This window comes from Budorcas taxicolor, chromosome 2, assembly GCF_023091745.1.
Source record: "Budorcas taxicolor isolate Tak-1 chromosome 2, Takin1.1, whole genome shotgun sequence".
Taxonomy (NCBI): domain Eukaryota; kingdom Metazoa; phylum Chordata; class Mammalia; order Artiodactyla; family Bovidae; genus Budorcas; species Budorcas taxicolor.
In genome coordinates, this window is record NC_068911.1 from 116,003,585 (window position 1) to 116,029,756 (window position 26,172).

Genomic DNA, 26,172 nt, shown 5'->3' on the forward strand with positions numbered 1-26,172 from the left:
GTTTAAATTGGTGCTGGGAAAGTATGGTGACTCCATGTGGTTTGAAGCTCATGTTTCTTTTGTCTCGTTGCTCTACTGCCCTTAGCATGTTGTCCTTGTCCTTACTGTCCATTGACTCACCAACCATCACTTTAGTATCCAGAGTGAGGTAGAAAGAGAAGTAGCATCTACCACTACCCTTTAAGGGATAGCCTGAAAATTGTTAAAACCACATTGATTTTTGTGCATTTATCATATAAATATCTTCGGTTTTTAAAAAAATAAACAGTGATTTTTCACTAAGGGAAGAAAGGAGGAAAGTTAGTCGCTTAGTTATGTCCAGCTGTTTGCAAGCCAGTGGACTGTAGCCCACCAGGCTCTTCTGTCCATGGATTCTCTGGGCAAGGATATTGGAGTGGGTTGCCATTTCCTTCTCCAGCGGATCTTCTCCACCCAGGGATCCAGCCTGGGTCTCCTACATTTCAGGCAGAGTTTTTACTGTCTGTGCCACCAGGGAAGCCCTAAGGCCAAGCCCAAGCCCTTTCTAAGGAAGAAAAAAGTACAAAACAATTATATTGGATCAATCTGTTTATTTATATATCTCTGAAATGAGATGGCCAGGCTTTTCAATATCTGTGATTATTATTGATAGATTTTTGTAATTAGTCACTTATATAACACTTAATAGAAATATGATAACTGACAGCTTTTATTTTAGAAAATCACCACAATTATGTTGAGAAAAGAAACATAAATTTCCCTGGTAGGTCACTATCTAGGAAAAAATTAAATATAAAATAAAAAGTTGATGCAGTGAACCTCTTCAAAATTAAATATTTTTGTTCTCCAGAGGACACTCAAAATGAAAAGGTAAAACTCAGTCTTTTGTAAAGTATATATTTGATAAAGGACTTATCCAAAAAATGTAAAAGACTGTTAGGTCCTTAACTTTTTAACTTAATTTAAAAGAATAGGCAAAGTTTGTGAATAGATACTTCCACCAAGGGAGTTATACAAATGGCAGATAAATACAAAAAAATGCTCAGTCATCAGTGAAATGCAAATTAAAACCACAGTGAACTATTTCCATGCACCCACTGGAATAGCTCCAATTAAAAAGAACAGTGGGACTTCCCTGGTGGTCCAGTGGCTAGAACTCCATGTTCCCAGTGCAGTGGACTTGAGTTTGATACCTGCTCAGCAAACTAGATCCCACATGCCCAAATAAGAGTTCACATGCTGCAACTGAGACCTGGTGCAGCCAAATAAATAAATATTTAAAAAATTTAAAAAGTGATAGCACCAAGTGATGGCAAGGAAGCAGAGCACCTAGAAATCTCATATATTGCTGGTGGGAATGCCGAGTAATAGACCAACTTGGGAAAACTGGCATTTCTTAAAGATTAAATTTAGATTAACCGTCTAATCTGGCAATTCTGTTCCTAGATAGTTGCCCAAGAGAAATGAAAATGTAAGTTTATATAAAGATGTGCACACTGTGTTTATAGCTATATTATTCATAATAGCTCAAAACAGAATTTAAATGTCCAGCAGTTGGTGACTGCACAAGCAAATTACATCTATGCAGTGGAATACTGTTTAGCAGTGAAAGAAGTGAACTGTTTGACACGCTAAACAATATGGGTGACCCTGCCTTCAAAACATGATGTCAAGTGTAAGAAGCCTGACACAAAAGATGACGTACTCTGTTTCTATTTATATGAAATTCTAGAAAACACGTATTATAGAAACAACAGACCACTTGGTTGCCAGGGATTAAAAATGGGAGGAAATTGACTGCAAAGGGATGCTAAGGGGACATCTTCAGGTGATGCAAATTGCTATATGGTGATTTTGGTGGATGGATGTTATACAACTCAATACATTTGTCAAAACTCATTGAATTGTTCATTTAAAATTGGGATATTTCATTTTATATATAAATTATACCTCTCTAAAGTTCATAAAAGAAAGCCAAAGGTCATTTAATATTTCATGTCATATCTTTAAATTCTTCTGTGTAATTCAACTTGCGTTATGGTTAGAGGAAAGTACAAAACAGCTTGAGACCTGGTACTTACCTAAAAGTGAGCACATTAAATTAATTACAAAACATAAGATTGGTGAATTAAGTGTTCCAGAAAAAACAGTTATGATTGTTTATTTTCATAATGGTAAATGTGTATCTTCAATTTTAATGTTTTTCTGATTTACTGAAGAGAATTAAACATATTTTTTATAAACTTTACATATTATATAAATGTCAAAATCAGAAATTCTTTTCAGATGATATGGGTTAAAATGATAATCTAAATTTTTCTGTATTTTCAAAATTCTTTAATGTGTGCATATATATATATATTTATTATTATAAAATAAATATTCTGGAAGAGTTTTTGACAAATTACTTTGGAAGTACCAATGATATCATTTTACCAGGGAAAATTTTAATGTCTTCATGATATTTAAGGTGATTTTTTTGTTTTGTTTTGTTTTAATTGGAGGATAATTGCTTTACAATATTGTGTTGGCCTTTGCCATATTTGAGGTGGTTTTTAAAGGGTGAATAGAAATTTCTTCAATGAAGAGGGAGTATGGAAGAGGAATGTGTGTGTGGAAGGTTCAGTCAGAATTTGGGGTAAAGGTACCCAGCATTTGCAGAGGCCTTGTAGTAAGAACCTGGAGAGGGAAATGGCAGCCCCCTCCAGTACTCTTGCTTGGAGAATCCCGTGGAGGGAAGAGCCTGGTGGGCTACAGTCCATGGGGTCGCAAAGAGTCGGACACGACTGAGTGACTTCACTTTCTTTCTTTCTTTCGTAGTAAGAAAGGATGTGGCAAGTTCAAATGATGAGATACGTGGTTTGATTTTTATTCATTTATATTTGGCTGTGCTGGGTCTTGGTTGCTGTGCGGACTTTTCTCTAGTTGCAGAGAGCTGGGGCTACTCTTTAGTTTCAGTGGCTTCTCATTGTGGTGGCTTCTCTTGCTGAGGAGCCCAGGCTCTAAGGCACATTGGCTTCAGTAGTTGTGACATGTGGGATCAGTAGTTGCAGCTCACAGGCTTTAGAGCACAGGCTCAATAGTTTTGGTGCTTGGGCCCAGTTGCTCTGTGGCTTGTGGGGTCTTCCTGGATCAGGGATCAAACCCACATCTCCCGCATTGGCAAGTGGATTCTTTACCACTGAGCCACCAAGGAAGCCCCTGATTTTTTTTATTTTTTAGTTATCTTCACTGAGGACAAAACAAGGGAGTAAGATTTTAAGATGATATTGCTTAGAAGAGAAATTGGATTCAGAGTTTGAAGGATCTTGTACGTTCCATCTGCTGTTGTGCAGTTGCTCAGTCATGTCCGACTCTGTGACTCCATGGACCTCAGCACACCGGGTCTCCCTGTCCTTCACCATCTCCCGGAATTTGCTCAAGTTCATGTCCATTGCATCAGTGATGCTATCCAGCTATCTCATCCTCTGATGCCCCCTTCTCCTTCTGCCCTTAATCTTTCCCAGCATCAGGGTCTTTTCCAGTGAGTCAGCTCTTCACATCAGGTGACCAAAATATTGGAGCTTCAGCATCAGTCCTTTGAATTGAGTATTCAGGGTTGATTTACTTTAAGATTGACTGGTTTGATCTTACGGTCCAAGGGACTCACAAGAGTCTTCTCTAGCACCACAGTTCCAAGGCATCAATTCTTTGTCACTGCCTTCTTTTCGGTCTGGCACTCACAACCGTATATGACACTGGAAAGAGCATAGCCTTGACTGTACAGACCTTTGTTGGCAAAACGATGTCTTTGTTCTAGGTTTGTCATAGCTTTCCTGCCAAGATGCAATCATCTGCTGATTTCATGGCTGCAGTAAATATCTGCAGTGATTTTAGAGCCCCAGAAGAGGAAATCTGTCACTGCTTCCACCTTTTTCCTTTATATTTTCCATGAAGTGATGGGACTGGATGCTATGATCTTTCTTTAATATTTAGTTTTAAGTCAGCTTTTTCATTCTCCTCCTTCACCCTCATCAAGAGGTTCTCTAGTTTCTCTTTGCTTTCTGCCATTAGATGGGGGTATCATCTGCATATCTGAGGTTGTTGATGTTTTTCTCCCTCTAATCTTGATACCATCTTGTAACTCATCCATTCTGGCATTTCTCATGATGTGCTCAGTGTAGAAGTATAATAAACAGGGTAACAACAAACAGCCTTGTCATACTCCTTTCTCAATTCTGAACCAGTCAGTTGTTCCATACAGGGTTCTAACTGCTTCTTGACCCACATATAGGTTTCTCAGGAGACAGGTAAGATAGTCAGATATTCCCATCTTTTGAAGAGTTTTCCCCAGTTTGTTATGATCCACACAGTCAAAGGCTTTAGCGTGGTCCATGAAACAGAGAAAGATGTTTTTCTGTGACCCCCACAAGAGACTGAGCCAGACTTGCCAATCGGTGTCCAGGAGTCTCCAGTGGAGGTGTAGGTCGACAGTGGCCTGCCACAGGGTCAGGGTCACTGACCACAACAGTCCTGGGAGCCACAGTGGGCTGGCCTAAGTCCTTTCGAAGGAGGTTGAAGCAAGGAAGAAAATCACTCATGGATTTTAATGCATTTTATCTGTACCTGATAACCCTGCAACTTGGATATCCTTAGCATTGTTTTGTGGATAAGGAATAAGAAATGCCAGAGAAGCTAACTGGGCCAAGGTTAATAAGTTTGATAGATATGAAGTGGAACCTTAAACTTGGATCTTCCAGATTCTGAAACACAAGCTTCTCACTTAACCTCTTCTTTCAAAAGTAGAGTTATGTGTAGAAAAGTTACATTCCATGTGATAAATATACTTCCTCATTTCTTTCTATATATGGTTAGCCCTAAATTATCCAGTTCAAGTTCATGCTTTTAAAATGTTGAGGGAAGGGGACAGTTGTGGTTCCCAGTCTAGCAGGTAAAGATTTTGCAACTTGTTACTTGTATTCTCAGAAGAAAAAAAACACTGAAAAAACTTAAAATCAACAGCTCTTTTTAGATCTGTCAGAGAATTGAAAACACAGGGCATACTGCATTTCTGAAAACTGAAGAAACAGATGAATACAAGAAATGACAGCTTACCAGGTCTAGAAACCACCGCTACAGCAGTACCTGGCAGGAGTACATAAAGGGTGGTTGACAAATTGCTGGAGACAGAGCAGAGACTAGCTTGTCAGATAAACACTCCCTCAGGCCCTGCTTACTTAGGAAGGGCCCTTTGCTACCAGTGATCTCAGGGCCAAGATTGACAGAAAATCCACTTGTGATCGAAGGGCAGGGTATAGGGGTTGAGCAGGAAAGTAGCTTGAAATATGCTCAGAGCCTTCTTTTCTTATAAGCAAAGATCTGTCCTTAAGGAAGTTTATTTATACTTAATCAAAATGAGATGTTACCAGGGCCTAACCGAGGTGGAGGAAGGGAAGCCCTCTCTACTTTTTGTTTCAGCTCGGGAGGGATGAGTTGCAGAGCACTGAAGGGTGCAGCCAGGAGGCCCAGCCCACTAACCCACTGAGACCAGATCACAGGAGTAGAGACTGGCATCTGCCTAACCCCAGACTTAACTGCCACATCACCAGGGCTCTTGTATAATAACAAAGGTTCAAAATTTAACTATAAAGCTCAGACCAATTAAGAAGGATTGTCTTGGGAAACCCAAAGGTAAAAGGGGAGAGAAAATCAAGGACAGTAGAAGAGAAAGCCTCAAATGCTTACCACAGAAACTGTTCCTTCAGAATAGCCACAATTTGGATTGAATTAGTTTCTAAAGGAGTTCATGACATAGGGCACTGTTGAAAATAATAGAGCAATGTGTTGGCAGTTAGAGAAGTTCACAGCTGGGTGTGGTTTTTGAAACGATGGGGTGACTGATACTACTGTCATTTCAGTATTACTTTGGACACACCCAGGGCTGTGCCTTCCTGAAGAGCAATAGCAGAAACATAAACTGAAGATTGGGGTGCAGAGTTCATGCAAGTAAACTGCCAAATAATAAGCTGGGAAGATGGGATTTTCCAGGCAAGAATACTGGAGTGTGTTACCATTTCCTTTTCCAGGGAACTTCCTGACCCAGGGACCAAACCCATGTCTCCTACATTGCATGTGGTTTCTTTAGCACTGAATGTCAGGTTCAGTGGGAAGCTCAGGTGTGTCATGTAGCTAATGCATTACAGTAAGCAAATAATGAGGCTCAAGATCCACTGGAAATCAAATCTTCCATCATCTAGAATCTAGTTGGTTCTAACCAGTTTTTGTCATGTCCTGTGGCTGTGTCATTCTTTCAAAGGTTGTGCCTTGCCCACTTCCCTCTTGTTTCAGTACTGTGCCTGGCAATAGCAAAATACATATTCCTTTCAAGGATACATAGCTTATTTATTAGAAGAAGCAATATGTTAGCTATAAAACAAGCTTCAACAGTTTTTTTTAATTGAGTTATAATTAGCATAACATTAGTTTCAGGTATACAGCATAGTTGTTAAGTATTTTGTATACATTATGAAACAGTCACTACAACAAGTTCAGTGTTCATCCGTCACTGTATAAAACTATTACGTGTTTTTGACTGTATTCCCTCTGTGTGTTACAGAGGGAATTACACTCCTATGACTTATTTTATACCTGAAAGTTTGTACTCTTAATCCCTTTCACGTATTTGTCTTTATCTCCACCGACACTTCCCCTTGGCAACCATTCATTTGCTGTTTATATCTATGAGTCACTTTTTCATTTTTTAGATTCTACATATAAATAAAATCATAAGGTATTTGTTTTTCTCTTTCTAGTTATTTCATTTTCATAATACCCTCCTGGTCCATCCATGTTGCCACAATGACAGAATTTCTTTTCTATGACTGAGTAATGATGCTTTTAAACTGTGGTATTAGAGAAGACTCTTGAGAGTCCCTTGGACTGCAAGGAGATCTAACCAGTCCATCCTAAAGGAGATCAGTCCTGGGTATTCACTGGAAGGACTGATGTTGAAGCTGAAACTCCACTACTTTGGCCACCTAATGCGAAGAACTGACTCATTTGAAAAGACCCTGATGCTGAGAAAGATGAGGTTGGGAGAAGGGGATGACAGGATGAGATGGTTGAACGGTGTCACCGACTTGATGGACATGAGTTTGGATAGACTTTGTGAGTTGGTGATGGACAGGGAGGCCTAGTGTGCTGAGGTTCATGGGGTCTCAAAGAGTCAGACACGACTGACCAACTGAACTGAGCTGAACTGAATATTCATACAAATCTACACACATACATCACATCTTCTTTATCCATTCATTATCAGTGGACACTTAGATTATTTCTTTATAGTGCTGCAGTGAACATTGTTGTTCAGTTGCCAAATTGTGTCTGACTCTTTGCAACCCCATGAATTGTAGCACTCCAGGCATCCCTGTCCCTCACCATCTCCTGGAGTTTGCCCAAGTTCATGTTCATTGAATCGGTGATGGCATCTAACCATCTCATCCTCTGTCTCCCCCTTCTCCTCCTGCCCTCAATCTTTCCTAGCGGCAGTCTTCTGATGAGTTGGCTGTTCACATCAGGTAGCCAAAATATTGGAGCTTCAGCTTCAGCATCAGTCCTTCAAATGAGTATTCAGGGTTGATTTCCTTTAAGATTGACTGGCTTGATCTCCTTGCTATCCAGTGGACTCTTTAAGAGTCATATTCAGCTCCACAGTTTGAAAGCGTTGGTTCTTCAGCGCTCTGCTTTCTTTATGGTCCAGCTCTCACATCCGTACATGACTACTGGAAAGACCATAGTCTTGATTATACACACCTTTGTCATCAAAGTGATATCTTTGCTTTTTAATACACTATCTAGGTTTGTCATAGCTTTTCTTCTAAGAAGCAATTGTCTTTTAATTTCATGGCTACAGTCATCTGCAGTGATTTTGGAGCCCAGGAAGAGAAAATCTGTCACTGCTTCCACCTTTGCCCCTTCTACTTGCCATGAAGTGGTGGGACCAGATGCCATGAACTTAGTTTTTTTGAATGTTGAGTCTTAAACCAGCTTTTTTACTCTTCTCTTTCACCCTCATCAAGGAGTTCTTTAGTTCCTCTTCTCTTTATGCCATTAAAGTGGTATCATTTGCATATCTGAGGTTGTTGATATTTCTCCTAGCAATCTTTATTCCACCTTGTAACTCATCCAGCCGAGCATTTCACATGATGTGCTCTGTGTATAAGTGAAATAAATGGAGTGACAATAAACAACCTTGTTGTACTCCTTTCCCAATTTTGAATCAGTCAGTTGTTTCATATAAGGTTCTAAATGTTGCTTCTTGTCAGTGAACAGAAGGATACATAAATCTTTTTGAGTCAGTGTTTTTATTTACTTGGATAAATACCCAGAAGCGAAACTGCTGGATCATACAGTAGTTCTGCTTTTAATTTTTTGGGGGCCCTCCGTATTGTTTTCCATGATAATGGCACATATTTACATTCCCACCAACCGTGCACAGAGATTCTCTTTTCTTCACATCCTTATCAACATTTGTTATTCCTTGTCATTTTAATAATAGCCATTCTGACAGGTCTGAGATGGTATCTCATTGTAGTTTGCATTTCTCTGATAGTGATGTTGAGCATCTTTTAATGTCTCTGTGGGCCATGTGTATCTTTGTAAAAATGCCTCTTCCAGTCTTCTGCCTATTTTTTTAATCAAAATTTTTTTGTATTGAATTGTATGTTTTTTGTATACTTAGATATCAACCCCTTACTGGGTGTATCATTTGCGAATATCTTCTCTCATTTGGTGGGCTATCTTTTCCTTTTGTTGGTTTCCTTCACTGTGCAAAATCTTCTAATTTGATGCAATCCCATTGTTTATTTTCGCTTTTGCTTCCCTTACTTGAGGAGACATATCCAAAAAATATTAGTAAGACTGATGTCAGAAGAGGTTACTATCTGTGTTTTCTTCTTGGAGTTTTATGTTTTCAGGTATTAACATTTTTGTCTTTAATCCCTTTTGAATTTGTTTTTGTGTATGGTGTGACAAAGTTGTCCAGTTTCATTTTTCTGCACATAGCATCCAGTTTTCCCAATACCATTTATTGAAGAGACTGTCTTTTTTCCATTTACATTCTTTCCTTGTTGACATAAATTAATTGGCCATGTGAGCATGGGCTTATTTCTGGGCCCTCTATTCTGTTTCACTGATATTTATATCTATTTCTGTGCCAGTGTCAGACTGTTTTGGTTACTGTAGCTTTGTAACATATAGTCTGATCTCAGGGAGCCTGATACCTCCGGCTTTATTGTTTCTGAACTTTGCTTTGGATATTTGGGTCTTTTGTAGTACCATACAAATTAGATGATTATTTGTTCTAGTTCTGTGAAAAATATCTTTTATACTCCTCCCCTTTCATATTATATGTTTTTAATGTTATATTTTGCATCTTTTAATTTGTATATCCCTTAACTAGTTGGTGTAGTTTTAGTGTTTTCCACAAGTGGCTGTACTAATTGACATTCCCATCAACAATGCATGAGAGCTCTCTTTTCTCCACATTCTCACCCAACATTTATTGTCTTTCTGATGCTAGCCATTCTGACAGGTGTGAACTGGTATCCCTTTGTGGTTTTGATTTGTATTTCTCTGATGATTAGCAGTATTGAGCATATTTTCATATTCATGTTGGCCATCTGCATTTCCACTTTGGAAGCACATCTATTCAGTTCTAATTTTTACTTGGGTTGTTTGATTTTTGTTTTGTTTTTATGTTGAATTGTATGAGCTGTTTATATATGTCGGATGTTAACCCCTCTTGGTCATATCATTTGCAAATATTTTCTCTTATTCAGTAGATTGTCTTTTTGTTGTTGGTTTCCTTTGCTATGCCTAAGCTTTTAAGTTTAGTTAGGTCTCATTTGTTTGTTTTTATTTCATTTATTTTAGGATATAGTTCCCAAAAAATGTTGCTATGATTTATGTCAAAGATTATTTGCTTATGTTTTCTTCTAGGAGTTTTATGGTATCCAGTCTTATATTTAAGTCTTTAATCCATTTTGAGTTTAGTTTTGTATATGGTGTTAGAGAATTTTCTAACCTCATTTTTTAACATACAGCTGTCCAGTTTTCCCAGCACCACTTATTGAAGAGACTGTCTTCATTGTATATTCTTTGTTCCTTTGTCATAGATTCGTGACCATAGGTGCATGCTTGAGTTTATTTCTGGACTTTCTATCCTCTTCCATTGATTTCTGTGTCTGTTTTTGTGCCAGTACCATACTGTTTTGATTTCTGTAGCTTTGTAGTATAGTTTGAGGTCAGGGAGCATGATTCCTTCTGCTGTTTTTCTTTCTCAAGATTGTTTGGCTGTTTAGACTCTTTTGTGTTTCTATACAAAATTTGAAATTATTTGTTCTAGTTCTGTGAAAAATGCATTGGTATTTTGATAGAGATTGCCTTGAATATGTAGATTGCTTTGGATAATATGGTCATTTCAACAATAATAATTCTTCAGATCTAAGAATACGGTGTATCTTTCCATATGTTTACATCATTTTCAATGTTTCTCAGCAGTGTGTTTCAGTTTTCCAAGTACATGTCTTTCATTTTCTTAGGTAGGTTTATTCCCAGGTATTTTATTCTCTTTACTGTGATAGTAAATGGGATTGTTTTAATTTCTCTTTCTGTTAGTTTGTTGTTAATGTATAGAAGTGGAGCCAGTTTCTGAATATTAATTTTATATTTTGGTACACTTTTTCATGCTTTTCATTTCTGTGCTTAACATTGCCTGTCTTTTCTTGCTCTCTACTTTATCCACTGGAGCTCTTAGCATGTTAATTAAGTTGTTTTAAACTCTCAGAATGATAATTCCAGCACTCCTTTCACATCTGGTCCTGATACATACTGTGTCTTTATGTTGTTTTTTTGCCTTTTGGTATCCCTTGTAATTTTTTCTTGATGGGCCGATCTGATATCCTGGTAAAAGATTGTTGTTCAGTCAGTAAGTTTTATCTGATTCTTTGCCACCCCGTGAACTGCAGCATTCCAGGTTCCCTATCTTTCACTATGTCCTGGAGTTTGCTTTAACTCATGTCCCTTGAGTCGATGATGCCATCTAACCATCTCATCCTCTGTCACCACCTTCTCCTCCTGCCCTCAGTTTTCCCAGCATCAATGGTCTTTTCCAATGAGTTGGGTCTTCACATAGCATAGCCAGTGTTGGAGTTTCAGCATCAGTCCTTCCAATGAATATTCAGGGTTGATTGGTAACCTTCGTAAAAGGAACTGGTAAAAGAAACTGCTGTAAATAGGCTCTTAGTAATGTAGCCATGAAATTAAAAGATGCTTACTTCTTAGAAGGAAAGTTATGGCCAACCTAGATAGCATATTGAAAAGCAGAGACATTACTTTGCCAACAAAGGTCCATCTACTCAAGGCTATGGTTTTTCCAGTGGTCATGTATGGATGTGAGAGTTGGACTGTGAAGAAAGCTGAGCGCCGAAGAATTGATGCTTTTGAACTGTGGTGTTGGAGAAGACTCTTGAGAGTCCCTTGGACTGCAAGGAGATCTAACCAGTCCATCCTAAAGAAGATCAGTCCTGGGTATTCATTGGAAGGACTGATGCTGAAGCTGAAACTCCAATACTTCGGCCACCTCATGCAAAGAATTGACTCATTGGAAAAGACCCTGATGCTGGGAGGGATTGGGGGCAGGAGGAGAAGGGGACGACAGAGGATGAGATGGCTGGATGGCATCACTGACTCAATGGACATAAGTTTGGGTAAGCTCTGGGAGTTGGTGATGGACAGGGAGGCTTGGCCTGCTGCGATTCATGGGGTCGCAAAGAGTTGGACACGACTGAGCAACTGAACTGAACTGAATGTAGTGATGAGGGAGTGGTGGTGGGTGCAGTCCTATGACTAGCTTTGTGTTTTTTTGAGCCTCCACCTCTGGATTGTGAGCTTCACAAGTGTTTCTCAATTTTTTCTCCCTCTTTGGATGGGGCAAGATTTCTAGAGTGGACTAAAATCGGGTATTTTCTTTCCCTGGATCATTTAAGGCTCTTGTTAACTTGTTTCCCCTAAATGCAGACCTTGTTAAGAGCAGAGTGCTCTGGCCTATTTCAGCATGGTTTCTTTTCCCCTTTCCCTGTCAGAAACCTGAGGGTATTTTCCTCTGATATTTACTGTTGGAATTTGTTTGAGCTTCTGGAGATTAATCTTAGAGTTCTGTGAGGGCCTCCCTATGACTGGGTCCTCTTGGAGTTTTTCACTCTCATAGTTAACCAACATGACAAACAATAGCTTCAACAATTCATGAAATACAGTTCCGGTTTTCTTACTCTGGCACTGCTTCCTCTGGCAGTTTCTGCTTCCAGTTCATCTCTCAAATCTTGGAGGTAGAGTTTGCTCTGTGCTCTTCTCTTTTGGATCTAAGAAGAATTGATGATGTTTAAGCCTTTTGACCTTTTTACTTGTTGCTAGAATGTAGTGGTGATTGCTAAGCTCTTTGCATGTAGAACAAGGAAACTACTTGTAGTTTTAAAGAATAAATAAACTATATTTTTGGTATTCTTGAATTTTTAACTTGTAATAAGTGTTTTTATGTAAATTTTGGATACAAAATTGAAAAATGGATTAAGTTCTCAGTAAATGTTCTGGTAAAACAGCTCAGCTCACTGTATAAATTCTAATTATTTTTTCATGACAAACCAAAAACTTTCGATTTTTTAATATATATATGTATATATATTCTTTGGTGCATATGTACATATAGTTAAATGGCTATACTAAACATGCAATTAAAAGATTATTTTTAACTACTCTTTGGTTGATACTTTTATCTTTGTTCAATATTTTAAATACTTCAATTCATTCTCTTTTTATCCAGGTTGAAAATTGTGAAAATTTCTTTTAAGTGCAAACAGTTTTTTATTCAGTTAAGAAAAGAATTGGTGAGTATTGTTCTTATTAATATAAATTTTTTATAAAGAAATAAATATTCATTACAGAACTTTTAGTGTAAATAAAAGTTTTATTAATACTATTAATAACTGCCACCTAAGTTAATTTATAGTTTGTGACAAAGTATTTCTCCAGTGTTTCTGTGGTTCTGATCTGAGGTTATTCTAGATAGCTGTTCTGCTGTCACTTGAACATAAAAACTAATTTCAGGTGTGATAGTCATTGTCAGTCTCCGTATTCTATTCATAAGGTCAGTAACTGAGGATTTATATGTCCTTTTTCTTTGTATCTTTCTTTTTGTTAACCAAATCTGTAGCACTTCCTTTTATTTGTAAGTTCATTTCATTGTAGGGAATCTGAGTGTTTAGTTTTGTTTGTAGTTCATGAACGTGTAGTAGATTTCCTGCCTTTGTTAGAATGGTGATGTCCTTTTTTTATATTATCAATAAATACAACATGTTGAGTTTTCGTAGAAAGTACAGTATTGTAAAGAGTGTCATCTTATAAATCGTTTTTATCTATTTCATTGAATTAAATTAGCCTTATCCTTTGACTGACATTATTAGAAGTCTTGACAAATTAATACATATTTTAGGGTGTTTATTTGTGTGCAAAATGTATTTGAATCAAATGCATTTTATAGAGGATCTTGATCTATTGAGTATAATTCATCATCATTTATATTCACAAAATATGGAAGTTTTTTGAAGAGAGTTTTTGAAATAAATCAGGTGGAAATTAAGTATAGTGCTTGATAGGTATATAATATATAATATTATTATGTAGAACATTACTGCCACCTCAAAAGCTGGTATTATTGCTAATAGAACTGATGCAATAGCAGTTATTAACTCTCCCAAAAGGTAAATACTATTCTCATTTGTAGCATCATTAATTTGTTTGTCCTGTTTTGAACTTTTAAAATATGAAATCATACAGAATGTTTTTGTCTGCCTTCTTTCCCTTAACATTGGGAGATTCCTCTGTGTTGTTACACAGAGCAGTATTTTGCTCCATTGCTATTTGGAATTCTACTGAATGAATATACTGTCAATTTGTTATTCATTCTTAATTATGTTAATGGATAGTTTTGCCATTTCTGAATGTGGCTATTATGATTAATGCTGTTAATGAACACTGTTGTACATGTTTCAATAAATGTTTAGAAGAATAAAGTATATTAAATCATGTCTGGAAACTGGAGAACAGTCATTTTACTTTTGATAATTAAATTGGTAGGTGATATTGAAGCCAATTTTTCCATTTTGCTTCCTGTGGTACTGTTGTTATTTGTAATAATATAGTATCTACCATTTCTGGGGATCTTACTACGTGCATGATAATGTATATTAACTGTTTTCATATCATTTAGTCTTCACAGTGATTCTCTGAGGTAGTGTTAGTACGTATAAAGCAACTCTTAAGCATAATTAAGAACTCTCTGATGATCAATAAGTAATATTTTAACATATTTTCTAGCATCATTATTTAATATTTTTACATGGACATTTTACTATATTATACTTAAAGAAAAAATCTTCATGACCTTTTGATAGGCAAAGACTGCCTTAATAGGACGTAGAAGGAAAACAAACATTAAAGGAGAAGATCGATAATTTAGACTGTGTTAAAATTAAGAACTATGGCAAATAGCATAGAATATGTGTATAATAAACACACACACCATGTCCTTGGTTGTATATCCAAGCCAGTCCAGAAATACATTAGTGACTTAAACAGACACTCCAGAATTCAGAACAGAACTGAAAATATCTCCTCGTCCAGTAATATGAACCTTGTTAAACAGCAGAGAAATACAAATTATAACCAGAATGTGGTAATTCCTCACAGCCATCAGAATAGTGTAATGAAAAGATTGGTGAACCCAGTGATTTGGGAATATGTGGAGCCTTCATTGCTTGTAGGGGAAGTGAATATTGAGCTAATCATCTTGGGAAACGGTTGGTATCTACTAGAGGTGAGCACATGACTTTCACTTTCAAAGTGGAGAGTGAAAAAGTTGGCTTAAAGCTCAACATTCAGAAAACGAAGATCATGGCATCTGGTCCCATCACTTCATGGGAAATAGATAGGGAAACAGTGGAAAGAGTGTCAGACTTTATTTTGGGGGGCTCCAAAATCACTGCAGATGGTGACTGCAGCCATGAAATTAAAAGACGCTTACTGCTTGGAAGAAAAGTTATGACCAACCTAGATAGCATATTCAAAAGCAGCAACATTCCTTTGCCGACTAAGGTCCGTCTAGTCAAGGCTATGGTTTTTCCTGTGGTCATGCGTGGATGTGAGAGTTGGACTGTGAAGAAAGCTGAGCACCGAAGAATTGATGCTTTTGAACTGTGGTGTTGGAGAAGACTCTTCAGAGTCCCTTAGACTGCAAGGAGATCCAACCAGTCCATTCTGAAGGAGATCAGCCCTGGGATTTCTTTGGAAGGAATGATGCTAAAGCTGAAACTCCAATACTTTGACCACCTCATGCCAAGAGTTGACTCATTGGAAAAGACTGATGCTGGGAGGGATTGGGGGCAGGAGGAGGAGGGGATGACCGAGGATGAGATGGCTGGATGGCATCACTGACTCGATGGACGTGAGTCTGAGTGAACTCTGGGAGTTGGTGATGGACAGGGAGGCCTGGCGTGCTGCGATTCATGGGGTCGCAAAGAGTCGGACACGACTGAGCAACTGAACTGAACTGAACTGAGCACATGACATCTATGATCCAACAACAAAAATTCACACCTACGTGCATCAGACAAAATACGGAAATATACATAGGAGCAATATTTTTACATTACCAAGCTAGGAACAGTAAGTGTCTGTCAACAGTAAGTGGATAAATAAACTGTGGTCTCTTCATACATTAGAATACTGTGTAGAATGAAAATGAGTCAATTACTGCTTCACAATTAAATGGAGGACTATAGAAACATAATAATGAACAAAAGAAGTCAAGATACACATGTATGCATCCATGTATATAAAACTGAAAAGAAGCGTAACCAATCTGTGGTCATAAAGTCAGAAGGGTAGTCACCTTTATAGAGGTGATCTGGTAGAAAGGGAGGATGAGGGATACTCACAGGTGCTGCTAATGACACATTTCTGAATCAGGTTGGGAGGGTCAAAGGTTACAGTCACTGAAAATCAGAGCTCTACATTTATGACATGTCTGCCTTGCTATAGACAGTTTATTATTTCAGTAAAACTGTTTACTTAAATAGTAATTGGTGCCAAAGTTTTTAAAAAGTTAAAGGAATACTTCTATTCTGTTGCTACTTATTTTTAAAATGAGTTTCAAAATAGTGTTCTGAAGTACTGAATGTTTTTATTTACTTATTTACAATCTAGACAGATTTATAAATTTAAAAATATTGTTGAAAGGTATGGTGATGTATCTTAAAGTTTAATTTGTGGGCAAGGATTACATTTTGAAATGCTTATAGCTATGAAGTTTTGAAAATAGGTATATATCAAGTTTTAAATTTATTTGTGAAAGTTGCTCAGTTGTGTTCAACTCTTTGCGACCCCATGGACTATACAGTCCATGGAATTCTCCAGGCCATAATACTGGAGTGGGTAGCCTTTCCCTTCTGCAGGGGATCTTCCCAACCCAGGGATCGAACCTAGGTCTCTCGCATTGCAGGAGGATTCTTTACCAGCTGAGCCACAAGGGAATCCCTAAATTTATCTCTAACTGTACTCTAAAGTAAAAGTTCCTATGAGTTGTAACATTGCCAAATAAGGTCCACATTTTGCCACCTATTTATATTACTGCTTCTTTATTGAATAAGCAGAAAAGACACAAGAAGGATTAGTGTTCGTAGGACTAGAATATTTATCTGTAAAAAAATAAATGGAGCATTAGATTCTGACATTTTCATGATATTCTCTGTCTTTTGTCATTTATTACAGCATGAATCTAGAGAAACATTATTGGGATTTAACATGGTGAATTACAGAGCATGTAAAAACTTATGGAAAGCGTGTGTAGAACATCACACATTCTTCCGTTTGGACAGACCACTTCCACCTCAAAAGAATTTTTTTGCACATTATTTTACATTAGGTTCAAAATTCCGGTACTGGTAAGTATTGCTTATGCTTTGATTCTTTACTGTTGATTTTTCCTCCCCTTAAATAAAGGTCTAGTTTATTGAACCAGAGAATCTGTTAACTCATACATGCCAACTGAGTCAAAATCTCCATGAAATGTGGCCTCCTTTATTTATATCAGCAAAAAGTTCTGTAGGTTCTCAACATATAAACAGACTTAAGAAACCTGTTCCATTGACAATTCCAGGTCATAGTTTTCTAAAGAAAATCAACCATATTATTTACAGCCTACCCATGTTATAATTTCCATTGTATCTTTGTTAAATATTTACAAGAAAACCTTTTCATGAGGAAAATATTCACATGTGGCCCAGAAAAGATTTATATTATAAACCTCAAGCATTTATAATTGCCCTATTTGTAATCAGAAAAAACAAAACATAGCATGTAGTGTAGTACAGGATACACCATCAAAAAGACATCCTCCTCCAAATAAATAGTAACAATAGCCCAAAAACCCATTATCAGCACTTAACTAGAATTAAGGAAATTGTAATCACAAAAACGGCACAGAACATTCTTAAGTGGCTTGATGTTATGATTGACTTCCCTGTCACCATCCCAAAAGCCGTATTGGGAAAAGTAAGGTATTGGTACTTGTAAATTTAAAGGTAATTAGATTTAGATAGTGAGTATGACAACAGTTGTGACAGTCAAGGGAAAATCAAGCAGTGTTATCTGTTGGTGCTAAATCTTAGTAGGGACAGATGAGATCGCCATGAGAGAGCAATGCAGACCATAACGGCATTCCCCCAATAAACTGCATCCCTAACCTAAAGACCACCAGGCTTGTTATGCAAGAACTACACTTTTGCAGAATTTTTTATTCCCTCTCTTCTTGAAAATATGATATACACAGTAAATATACACATACCACTTCATTTAGGCAATAAAAAAATTAATAATAGTAACCAGTCTTTAACCATAATTTAAACCAGACTCAGGTGAAAAAAGAAAAGTAATTTACCCTGACTGTACCATAGAAAACAAAATCTAATCATGATGACTAGATACAAAAGACGGTTAAAGAAACCACTTTGGGAGAAAATCATCCCTGAAACAGGATGAAATTTTTACCTGGATATTAATTTAAAAAAAAAAAAAGCTCAATGGACTTCCCTAGTGGTCCAGTGGTTAAGGCTCTGTGCTTCCACTGCAGAAGGCACAGGTTCTATTCCTTGTCAAGGAACTAAGATGCCACATGCCACGTGGTGCAGCCAAACAAAACAAAAAAGGAGGAGGCAGATTTCTCATGGAAGTTAAAGTACTGAATAGTAAATTAAATAGTTCTTTTTGAAAAATGAGCTCAAGAACTATATAATTTAAGAAGAAAATACTGGTTCGCATGGGAGCAACACTTGCCATTCAGGCTGTTCCTGCCCCTGGGGGAATGTGGATCTAGTCCTGGCAGATTTTACATTTTTAAAACAACTTTATTAAGATATAATTGATATACAGTAAGCTACCATTTTTAAAGATCAAAATTTTTTGTTTTAAATATATAATGTATATACATCCTTGAACCCATACCACAATTAAGACAGTAAGTATATCCACCCTGGGATTTTCCTCATACTCTTCTGAAACGCCCTTTCTCCCACCTCTCTTTGTCTGTGTGTAGCCACTGGTATGTTTTCTATACCTAAATATCAGTTTGCATTTTGTAGGATTTTATATAAATTGAAGCACACATGTAAAATATTCTGTTTGTTATATGCTCTTTTTCTCAGCATAATTATTCTGAAATTGATCCATTTTTTTGCCTGGATTGATAGTTCATTTCTTTTTATTGTAGGGTCGTATTCCATGTGTAGGTATAACATAATTTGTTTATCCATTCACTTAATTGTGGATATCAGACAGACTGTGTCTCCATTTGGATTGCTTTCGGGCTTGGACTGTTAGGAATAAAGCTGCTGTGGACATTAGTGTGGAAGGATGTGTATGGACATTTGCTTTAAGTTCCCTAGGAGCGGAATGACCAGATCATATAGTAGATGTGTATTTAACTTTCTAAGAAACTGTTGGCCATTTTCCAAAGAACTTCAATCATTTTTTGCACCTGCTAGCAGTGTTTGAGAGTTCCAGTTCCACCACATTGAAACCACTGCCTCCTGGTATCTTTTCATGTGGCTAGTTTTCTGAAAAGCGTATAAATTTGGTAAGTTCAGTTTACCAGTTTTTTCTTTCATAGATCTTTCTTTTGTCATATTTAAGAAATCTTTGCCTAACCGACAGAGAGATTTATTCCTGTTTTCTTCTGAGTTTTATAGTTTAAACTCTTATATTTAGGTCTGTGATCCATTTGAAAGTAGTTTTTGTATATGGTGTGAAGTATGGATTGAAGTTTATCTTTTTGTATATGGATATCCAGTTGTTCCAGCGTTTTTTTGTTGAAAAGGTTACTCTTTCTCCACAGCATTGCCTTTGCACCTTTGCTGAAAATCAGTGTAGTCCATATTTGTGTGGGCATATTTCTGGACTCTTTTTTAAATAGTAAGTCTTAGTCCAGCTTTCCCAGCAGAGGGGATGTTGGGGACCATGGCAGGTCTGGGTGGCCTCAGAGCCTGCTGCGCACTGAGCCCCGCACCTGCACCTCTGTCCTGGCTGCCAGTGGCTGGAGGTGCGCCCAGGGCCCATAGGACAGATGGGCACAGAGGTTGTCTGTGCTTGGGGGGCGAGTGAGATGAGGTTCTGGTGCCCCTCAGAGTATCACGGGAGTTGGGTGAGGGGCCTGCACACTGCTGTGCTCTCCATCCTTTTCCAATTCTGAAGCATCGAGAACACCATGAGGTAGCAGTCATTCAATGGGGAGTTTGTCTACTGTGAACTAGGGGCCTCCTGCTAGGGTCTCAGTTCTTGGCTAGTCCCAGAACACGAGGTTGCCTTGTGTGGGCCAGCAACAGGTACAGTTATGGGCAGGAAAGGAAGGACAGTGACTCTTAGTCTGTGAAGAGAGGCAAAAATGGTCAGCTATCAACGACCCATCTGTGGGTCCAGCTCAGTCCTGTGCGGCTGCTCCGTGGAGTAGTCCTGTGCACGTGGCTTTTGTCACTCCAGGACTCACTTCAGGACAGAACTACTCTGCGGTTCTGAGTTTCCCACCCAAGATGGGGTCCTGCTGTGGAGTCCAAGGCCCTGTCCTCAGCTCCTCAGGAGAGCGCACCAGCGTGGAGCCAGGGGGCTTGCCTGACTGTCACAGCACTGGACACGCACATCCAGCCTGCTCACAGTGGTGCCACAGAGTCAGAGAAAGTCACAGCCTTGGGAATGTGCTCCAATGAAAAACAATCTGCAAGCTTAGGAAAATAATTTTGTGTGGAATGATGCTATGTTGAAAAACAGTTCTGTGTGTCTTTCCCACCTTGGTGTGGATCAGCAGGGCTGAGGCAGCAGGTGTGTTTCCAGAAGTGTAACCGGAGATTGCCTGGAATCCAGAAACTCCAGGTCACAGCATATGCAGTGGAGAGGACAAGAGGAGTTGGGGTACCATTCGTGTTGGTGGCAGGCAGGTGCACCCAAGACAGGGGTGTTCCACCGCTGGTGGCCACAGCCCACTCGGGGTCCTAACCCTGAAATCCTCAAGCCAGGTAGTCAGGGAGCTGCAAAATCTTCTGGGCCAGCCCAGCCTACAATCCTAAGATGTTCTTCACTGTGTTTGAATCATCTCCCCCAGACCCATGGGGAGAAATCTAGATGAGGCTTAAGAATTAGTGCTGAGAACTTGAGTCTTATAGTTAAACCTTGAAACACAGTGTTTTCAGCACAGGGTGTTGAAGTGAATGGAAGGATTTTAATGCCTTTTTCAAGGAGGGTGTCTCCATACTGGCAAAACTAGAGAATAAATGGGTGTTAAATAAACAGTCTTAAATCCAGTAGCGTTTGTCTTCCACCTTTTTCTTTTTAAAAGTTGTTTGCGTTTCCATCTGAATTTTAGAATTAGCTGAACAGTTTCTACAAAAAACACTTCTGGAAATCTAACTGGAATTGTGCTGAAACTATAGATCACTTTCAGGAGTGTTGACATGGTATTGAGTTTTCTGCTGAATTGAACTGAACTGAACTGAGCTGAATCTGCTAGCTCTGAGAGGGCAGAGAGTGTCTTATACAGTGTCTGCCAGCCCAGCTCCCAGTCTGCAAAAATAGGGGCTCTATAAAGACTTGTTTGATGAATCATTGAAAGAATTGCCTTCACCTTCTGTAGTTTAGTCAGTTGAAAGACTTTTCTAATAGATTCTAGATACATTGAAACAAACATGCATTCTTGGGTTCTAAGAAAGTGAAGGAAATTCCCAGGAGCATTGAAAAAATGGGAAAGAAAAGGACATCAAGATAAAATGCTTTAGGGAGCTGAGAGCTATAGGAAAGAAAGCTGGGGTAACACTTGGGGCAAATACTGGGGTTAGTGCCAGGAGGTTAAGTAAGCTTAATCCCCCAAGGGCTCTGCTCTCAGCCCTAACCACAACAACACAAGAGAAAACTCTACACATGGACATCACCAGATGGTCAACACCGAAATCAGATTGATTATATTCTTTGCAGCCAAAGATGGAGAAGCTCTGTACAGTCAACAAAAACAAGACCGGGAGCTGACTGTGGCTCAGATCATGAACTCTTCATTGCCAAATTTAGACTGAAATTGAAGAAAGTAGGGAAAACCGCTAGACCATTCAGGTATGACCTAAATCACATCCCTTATGATTATACAGTGGAAGTGAGAAATAGATTTAAGGGTCTAGATCTGATAGATAGAATGCTTGATGAACTATGGAATGAGGTTCGTGACATTGTACAGAAGACAGGGATCAAGACCATCCCCATGGAAAAGAAATGCAGGCCTTACAAATAGCTGTGAAAAGAAGAGAGGCAAAAAGCAAAGGAGAAAAGGAAAGATATAAGCATCTGAATGCAGAGTTCCAAAGAATAGCAGGAAGAGATAAGAAAGCCTTCTTCAGCGATCAATGCAAAGAAATAGAGGAAAAGAACAGAATGGGAAAGACTAGAGATCTCTTCAAGAAAATTAGAGATACAAAGGGAACATTTCATGCAAAGATGGGCTCGATAAAGGACAGAAATGGTCTGGACCTAACAGAAGCAGAAGATATTAAGAAGAGGTGGCAAGAATACACGGAAGAACTGTACAAAAATGATCTTCATGACCCAGATAATCATGATGATGTGATCACTAATCTAGAGCCAGACATCATGGAATGTGAAGTCAAATGGCCTTAGAAAGCATCACTACGAACAAAGCTAGTGGAGGTGATGGAATTCCAGTTGAGCTGTTTCAAATCCTGAAAGATGATGCTGTGAAAGTGCTGCACTCAATATGCCAGCAAGTTTGGAAAACTCAGCAGTGGCCACAGGACTGGAAAAGGTCAGTTTTCATTCTAATTCCAAAGAAAGGCAATGCCAAAGAATGCTCAAACTACCACACAATTGCACTCATCTCACATGCTAGTAAAGTAATGCTCAAAATTCTCCAAGCCAGACTTCAGCAATACGTGAACCGTGAACTCCCTGATGTTTCAAGCTGATTTTAGAAAAGGCAGAAGAACCAGAGATCAAATTGCCAACATCCGCTGGATCATTGAAAAAGCAAGAGAGTTCCAGAAACACACCTATTTCTGCTTTATTGACTATGCCAGAGCCTTTGACTGTGTGCATCACAATAAAGTGTGGAAAATTCTGAAAGAGATGGGAATACCAGACCACCTGACCTACCTCTTGAGAAATCTGTATGCAGGTCAGGAAGCAACAGTTAGAACTGGGCATGGAACAACAGACTGGTTCCAGATAGGAAAAGGAGTTCGTCAAGGCTGTATATTGTCACCCTGCTTATTTGACTTATATGCAGAGTACATCATGAGAAACGCTGGACTGGAAGAAACACAAGCTGGAATCAAGATTGCCGGGAGAAATATCAATCACCTCAGATATGCAGATGACACCACCCTTATGGCAGAAAGTGAAGAGGAGCTAAAAAGCCTCTTGATGAAAGTGAAAGAGGAGAGTGAAAACGTTGGCTTAAAGCTCAACATTCAGAAAACGAAGATCATGGCATCTGGTCCCATCACTTCATGGGAAATAGATGGGGAAACAGTAGAAACAGTGTCAGACTTTATTTTTTTGGGCTTCAAAATCACTGCAGATGGTGACTGCAGCCATGAAATTAAAAGACGCTTACTCCTTGGAAGAAAAGTTATGACCAACCTAGAGGGCATATTCAAAAGCAGAGACATTACTTTGCCGACCAAGGTCCGTCTAGTCAAGGCTATGGTTCTTCCTATGGTCATGTATGGATGTGAGAGTTGGACTGTGAAGAAGGCTGAGTGCCGAAGAATTGATGCTTTTGAAGTGTGGTGTTGGAGAAGACTCTTCAGAGTCCCTTGGACTGCAGGGAGATCCAACCAGTCCATTCTGAAGGAGATCAACCCTGGGATTTCTTCGGAACAAATGACGCTAAAGCTGAAGCTCCAGTACTCTGGCCACCTCATGCGAAGAGTTGACTCATTGGAAAAGACTCTGATGCTGGGAGGGATTGGGGGCAGGAGGCGAAGGGGACGACCGAGGATGAGATGGTTGGATGGCATCACGGATTCGATGGACAGGGAGGCCTGGCGAGCTGCGATTCATCGGGTCGCAAAGAGTCAGACACGACTGAGTGACTGAACTGAACTGAACTGAGTTTTCTGAGTCATGAAACATGGTATCTTTTTATTTAAATCTTATTCCTCTGTTTGTAGTTTTCAGTATACAGGTTTTTCACATCTTTGTCAAATGTATACTTAATTATTTCATTTTGTTGATGCTATTAGAAATTGTCTTACTATGTTTTAATTTCAGATTGTTCATCACAGTTAGAAATGCAGTTTTTTTAATGTTGCTCTTACATTTTCTTAAACTTTGCTTTACCTCGTGTCTTCTAGGAGCTTTTAAAACCTCTTTTCCAGCAGATTTTCTTCCTGGAGGATAAAGACAGTTTAATTCTTCTTTTCTATTTTGATCTTTTTTCAAATCATTTGTTTTATTTTTGGCTGTGCTGGGTCTTTATTGCTGCATGCAGGCTTTCTCTGGTTGTGCTTGGGCTTCTCTTGTTGCAGAGTTCAGGCTCTAGGGCATGTAAGCTTCAGTAGCTGTGGCACATCGGCTCAGTAGTTGTGACTTGTGGGTTCTAGAATGTGGACTCAGTAGTTTGGCACACCGTCTTAATCTTTCTGGACCAGTGATTGAATAGGTGTCCCCTGCATTGGCAGGTGGATTCTTAACTATTGGACCACCAGGGTAGTGGTGATCTTTTTTATTTCTTTTGCTTTACTGATTGCTCCAGTATAGTGTTGAGTTGAAGTGGTGAAAGCAGATATCGTGTCTTGTTCCTTATCTTAGTGGGGGACACTCAGTCTTTCATTCTTAAGTGTGCTGTTGGTTTGGGGCTTTCACAAATGCTGTGTATCAGGCACGTTAAGGAAGTTCCTCTATTTCTCATTTGTGGTAAGTTTTTATTAGGATTGGATGTTAATTTTCATCAAAAGCTTTTTCTGCACCTATTACAATGATCATATGGGATTTCTTTTTATTTGCTGAATTGTATTGACTGATTTTTCAAGTGGTAAAGTAACCCTACATTTCTGAAAGAAATCCCACTTAATTATGATCTGTTATACTTTTTATATATTACTTTATTCAGTTTGCTTGCATTTAGTTTAGAATGTTTGCATCTATGTCCATGAAGGATATTTATCTTCAGTTTTCTTGTAATGTTGTTATCAGATTTGGTGTCAGGGTAATTTTGGCGTCGTTGAATGAGTTGGGAAGTATTGCTTCATTTTCAGTCTTCTAAAAGAGTCTCTGTAGTAATAGTATTTCCTTTTAAATATTTGATAGAATTTTCCTGTTCTGTTCTTCTAATGCAGAAGTGTGATTTTTTTAGGAGGCTTTAGAACAGCACATTTTTTCTTTAACACAAATGAAGCAGTTCAGGTTTTCTCTTTCTTCCTAGGTGAGCTTTGACAGTTCATGTTTTTTCAAGGAATATGTTTTGTCTAATTTCTTTAACATTTTGGCATAAAAGTTGCAATATTTCTCTATTATATTTTCAATATCTCTAGAATCTACTACTGTCATTTCTCTCATTCTTGTTATTGATAATTTGTCATTATCCCTTACTAGTCTTGTTAAAAGCTTAACACTTTAGATTAAATATTTTTAAACATTGTAAATGCTAAATAAAACCTTACTTCAAGTTTATATGTAGCTTATGGGCCACCCTTTGTCTACCAAGTCTCAAAGGAAAAAAGTAAGCAGAAAATATTAAACTTAACCGGGTTCCCATTCAGAACAAGGGCCAGTAGTTAGGCATTATCACATATATAAAACCTCAGGGAATATAACATGTCTGACCTCATTTTGAAAAAAATAATTTTTTTAATGGTAAGTTTAAGCCATTCAAGAGAAATCAAAATGACTGAGAATAATCTTGATGAGCTAATTAAGAATAAAGATTAAAATCTTTAAATATGGAACCAATCCTTAACAACTATGAAAATTAAAACTATAGAATAGTATTAAAATATTATGAACTTCCTTGGTGATACAGTGGATAAGAATCCACCTGCCAGTGCAGAGGACACCTGTGTCCTTCTATTTCTGGTTCAGGAAGATTCCACATGCTGCAAACAAGTAAACTGCAAGCACCACAGCTACTGAGCCCTTGCTCCAGAGCCCACGAGCTGCAGCTGCTGAGGCCCCATGCTGTACGTGCACAGGCCTAGAGCCTGTGCTTCGCAGTGAGAGACACCCCCACACTGAGCAGCCTGTGCTCCACAGTGAAGATAGCCCTTGCTCACTGCAGCTAGAGAAAGCCCGTGTGCAGCAACGAAGACCCGGTGTAAACCCCTCAAAATAGAATATATGTTGTAAACTTTGACAAAGTACAAGCAATAATATAACTAAGAAGGCAAGAGGAAGCAGGGACTAGTGAACTATGAGAATGCATATTAACAATTAAATGTTAATATGCTAAGTTTTTAAGCTTTTCCCTGGCCTTTTCATTCTCCTTTCCCTTTTTTTTAAAAAATAATGAATGGTAGCGTTTTTCTTTCTTTTAATTCAAAGGCAATCCATTTAATATTT

The 26,172-nt window shown here is 38.4% G+C and overlaps 1 protein-coding gene across 2 annotated transcripts in view; it reads left to right on the plus strand.

Annotated features, from left to right (window-relative positions):
- The window catches only part of PTPN4 (protein tyrosine phosphatase non-receptor type 4), a 162,147-nt gene that overhangs the window by 78,212 nt on the left and 57,763 nt on the right, over positions 1 to 26,172 (plus strand). For both annotated transcript variants that reach the window (XM_052658675.1, XM_052658683.1), the window contains exons 10-11: positions 12,836 to 12,899; positions 16,840 to 17,012. In XM_052658675.1, the coding sequence (XP_052514635.1) occupies positions 12,836 to 12,899; positions 16,840 to 17,012 (237 nt within the window). The remainder of the gene's footprint in view (positions 1 to 12,835; positions 12,900 to 16,839; positions 17,013 to 26,172) is intronic.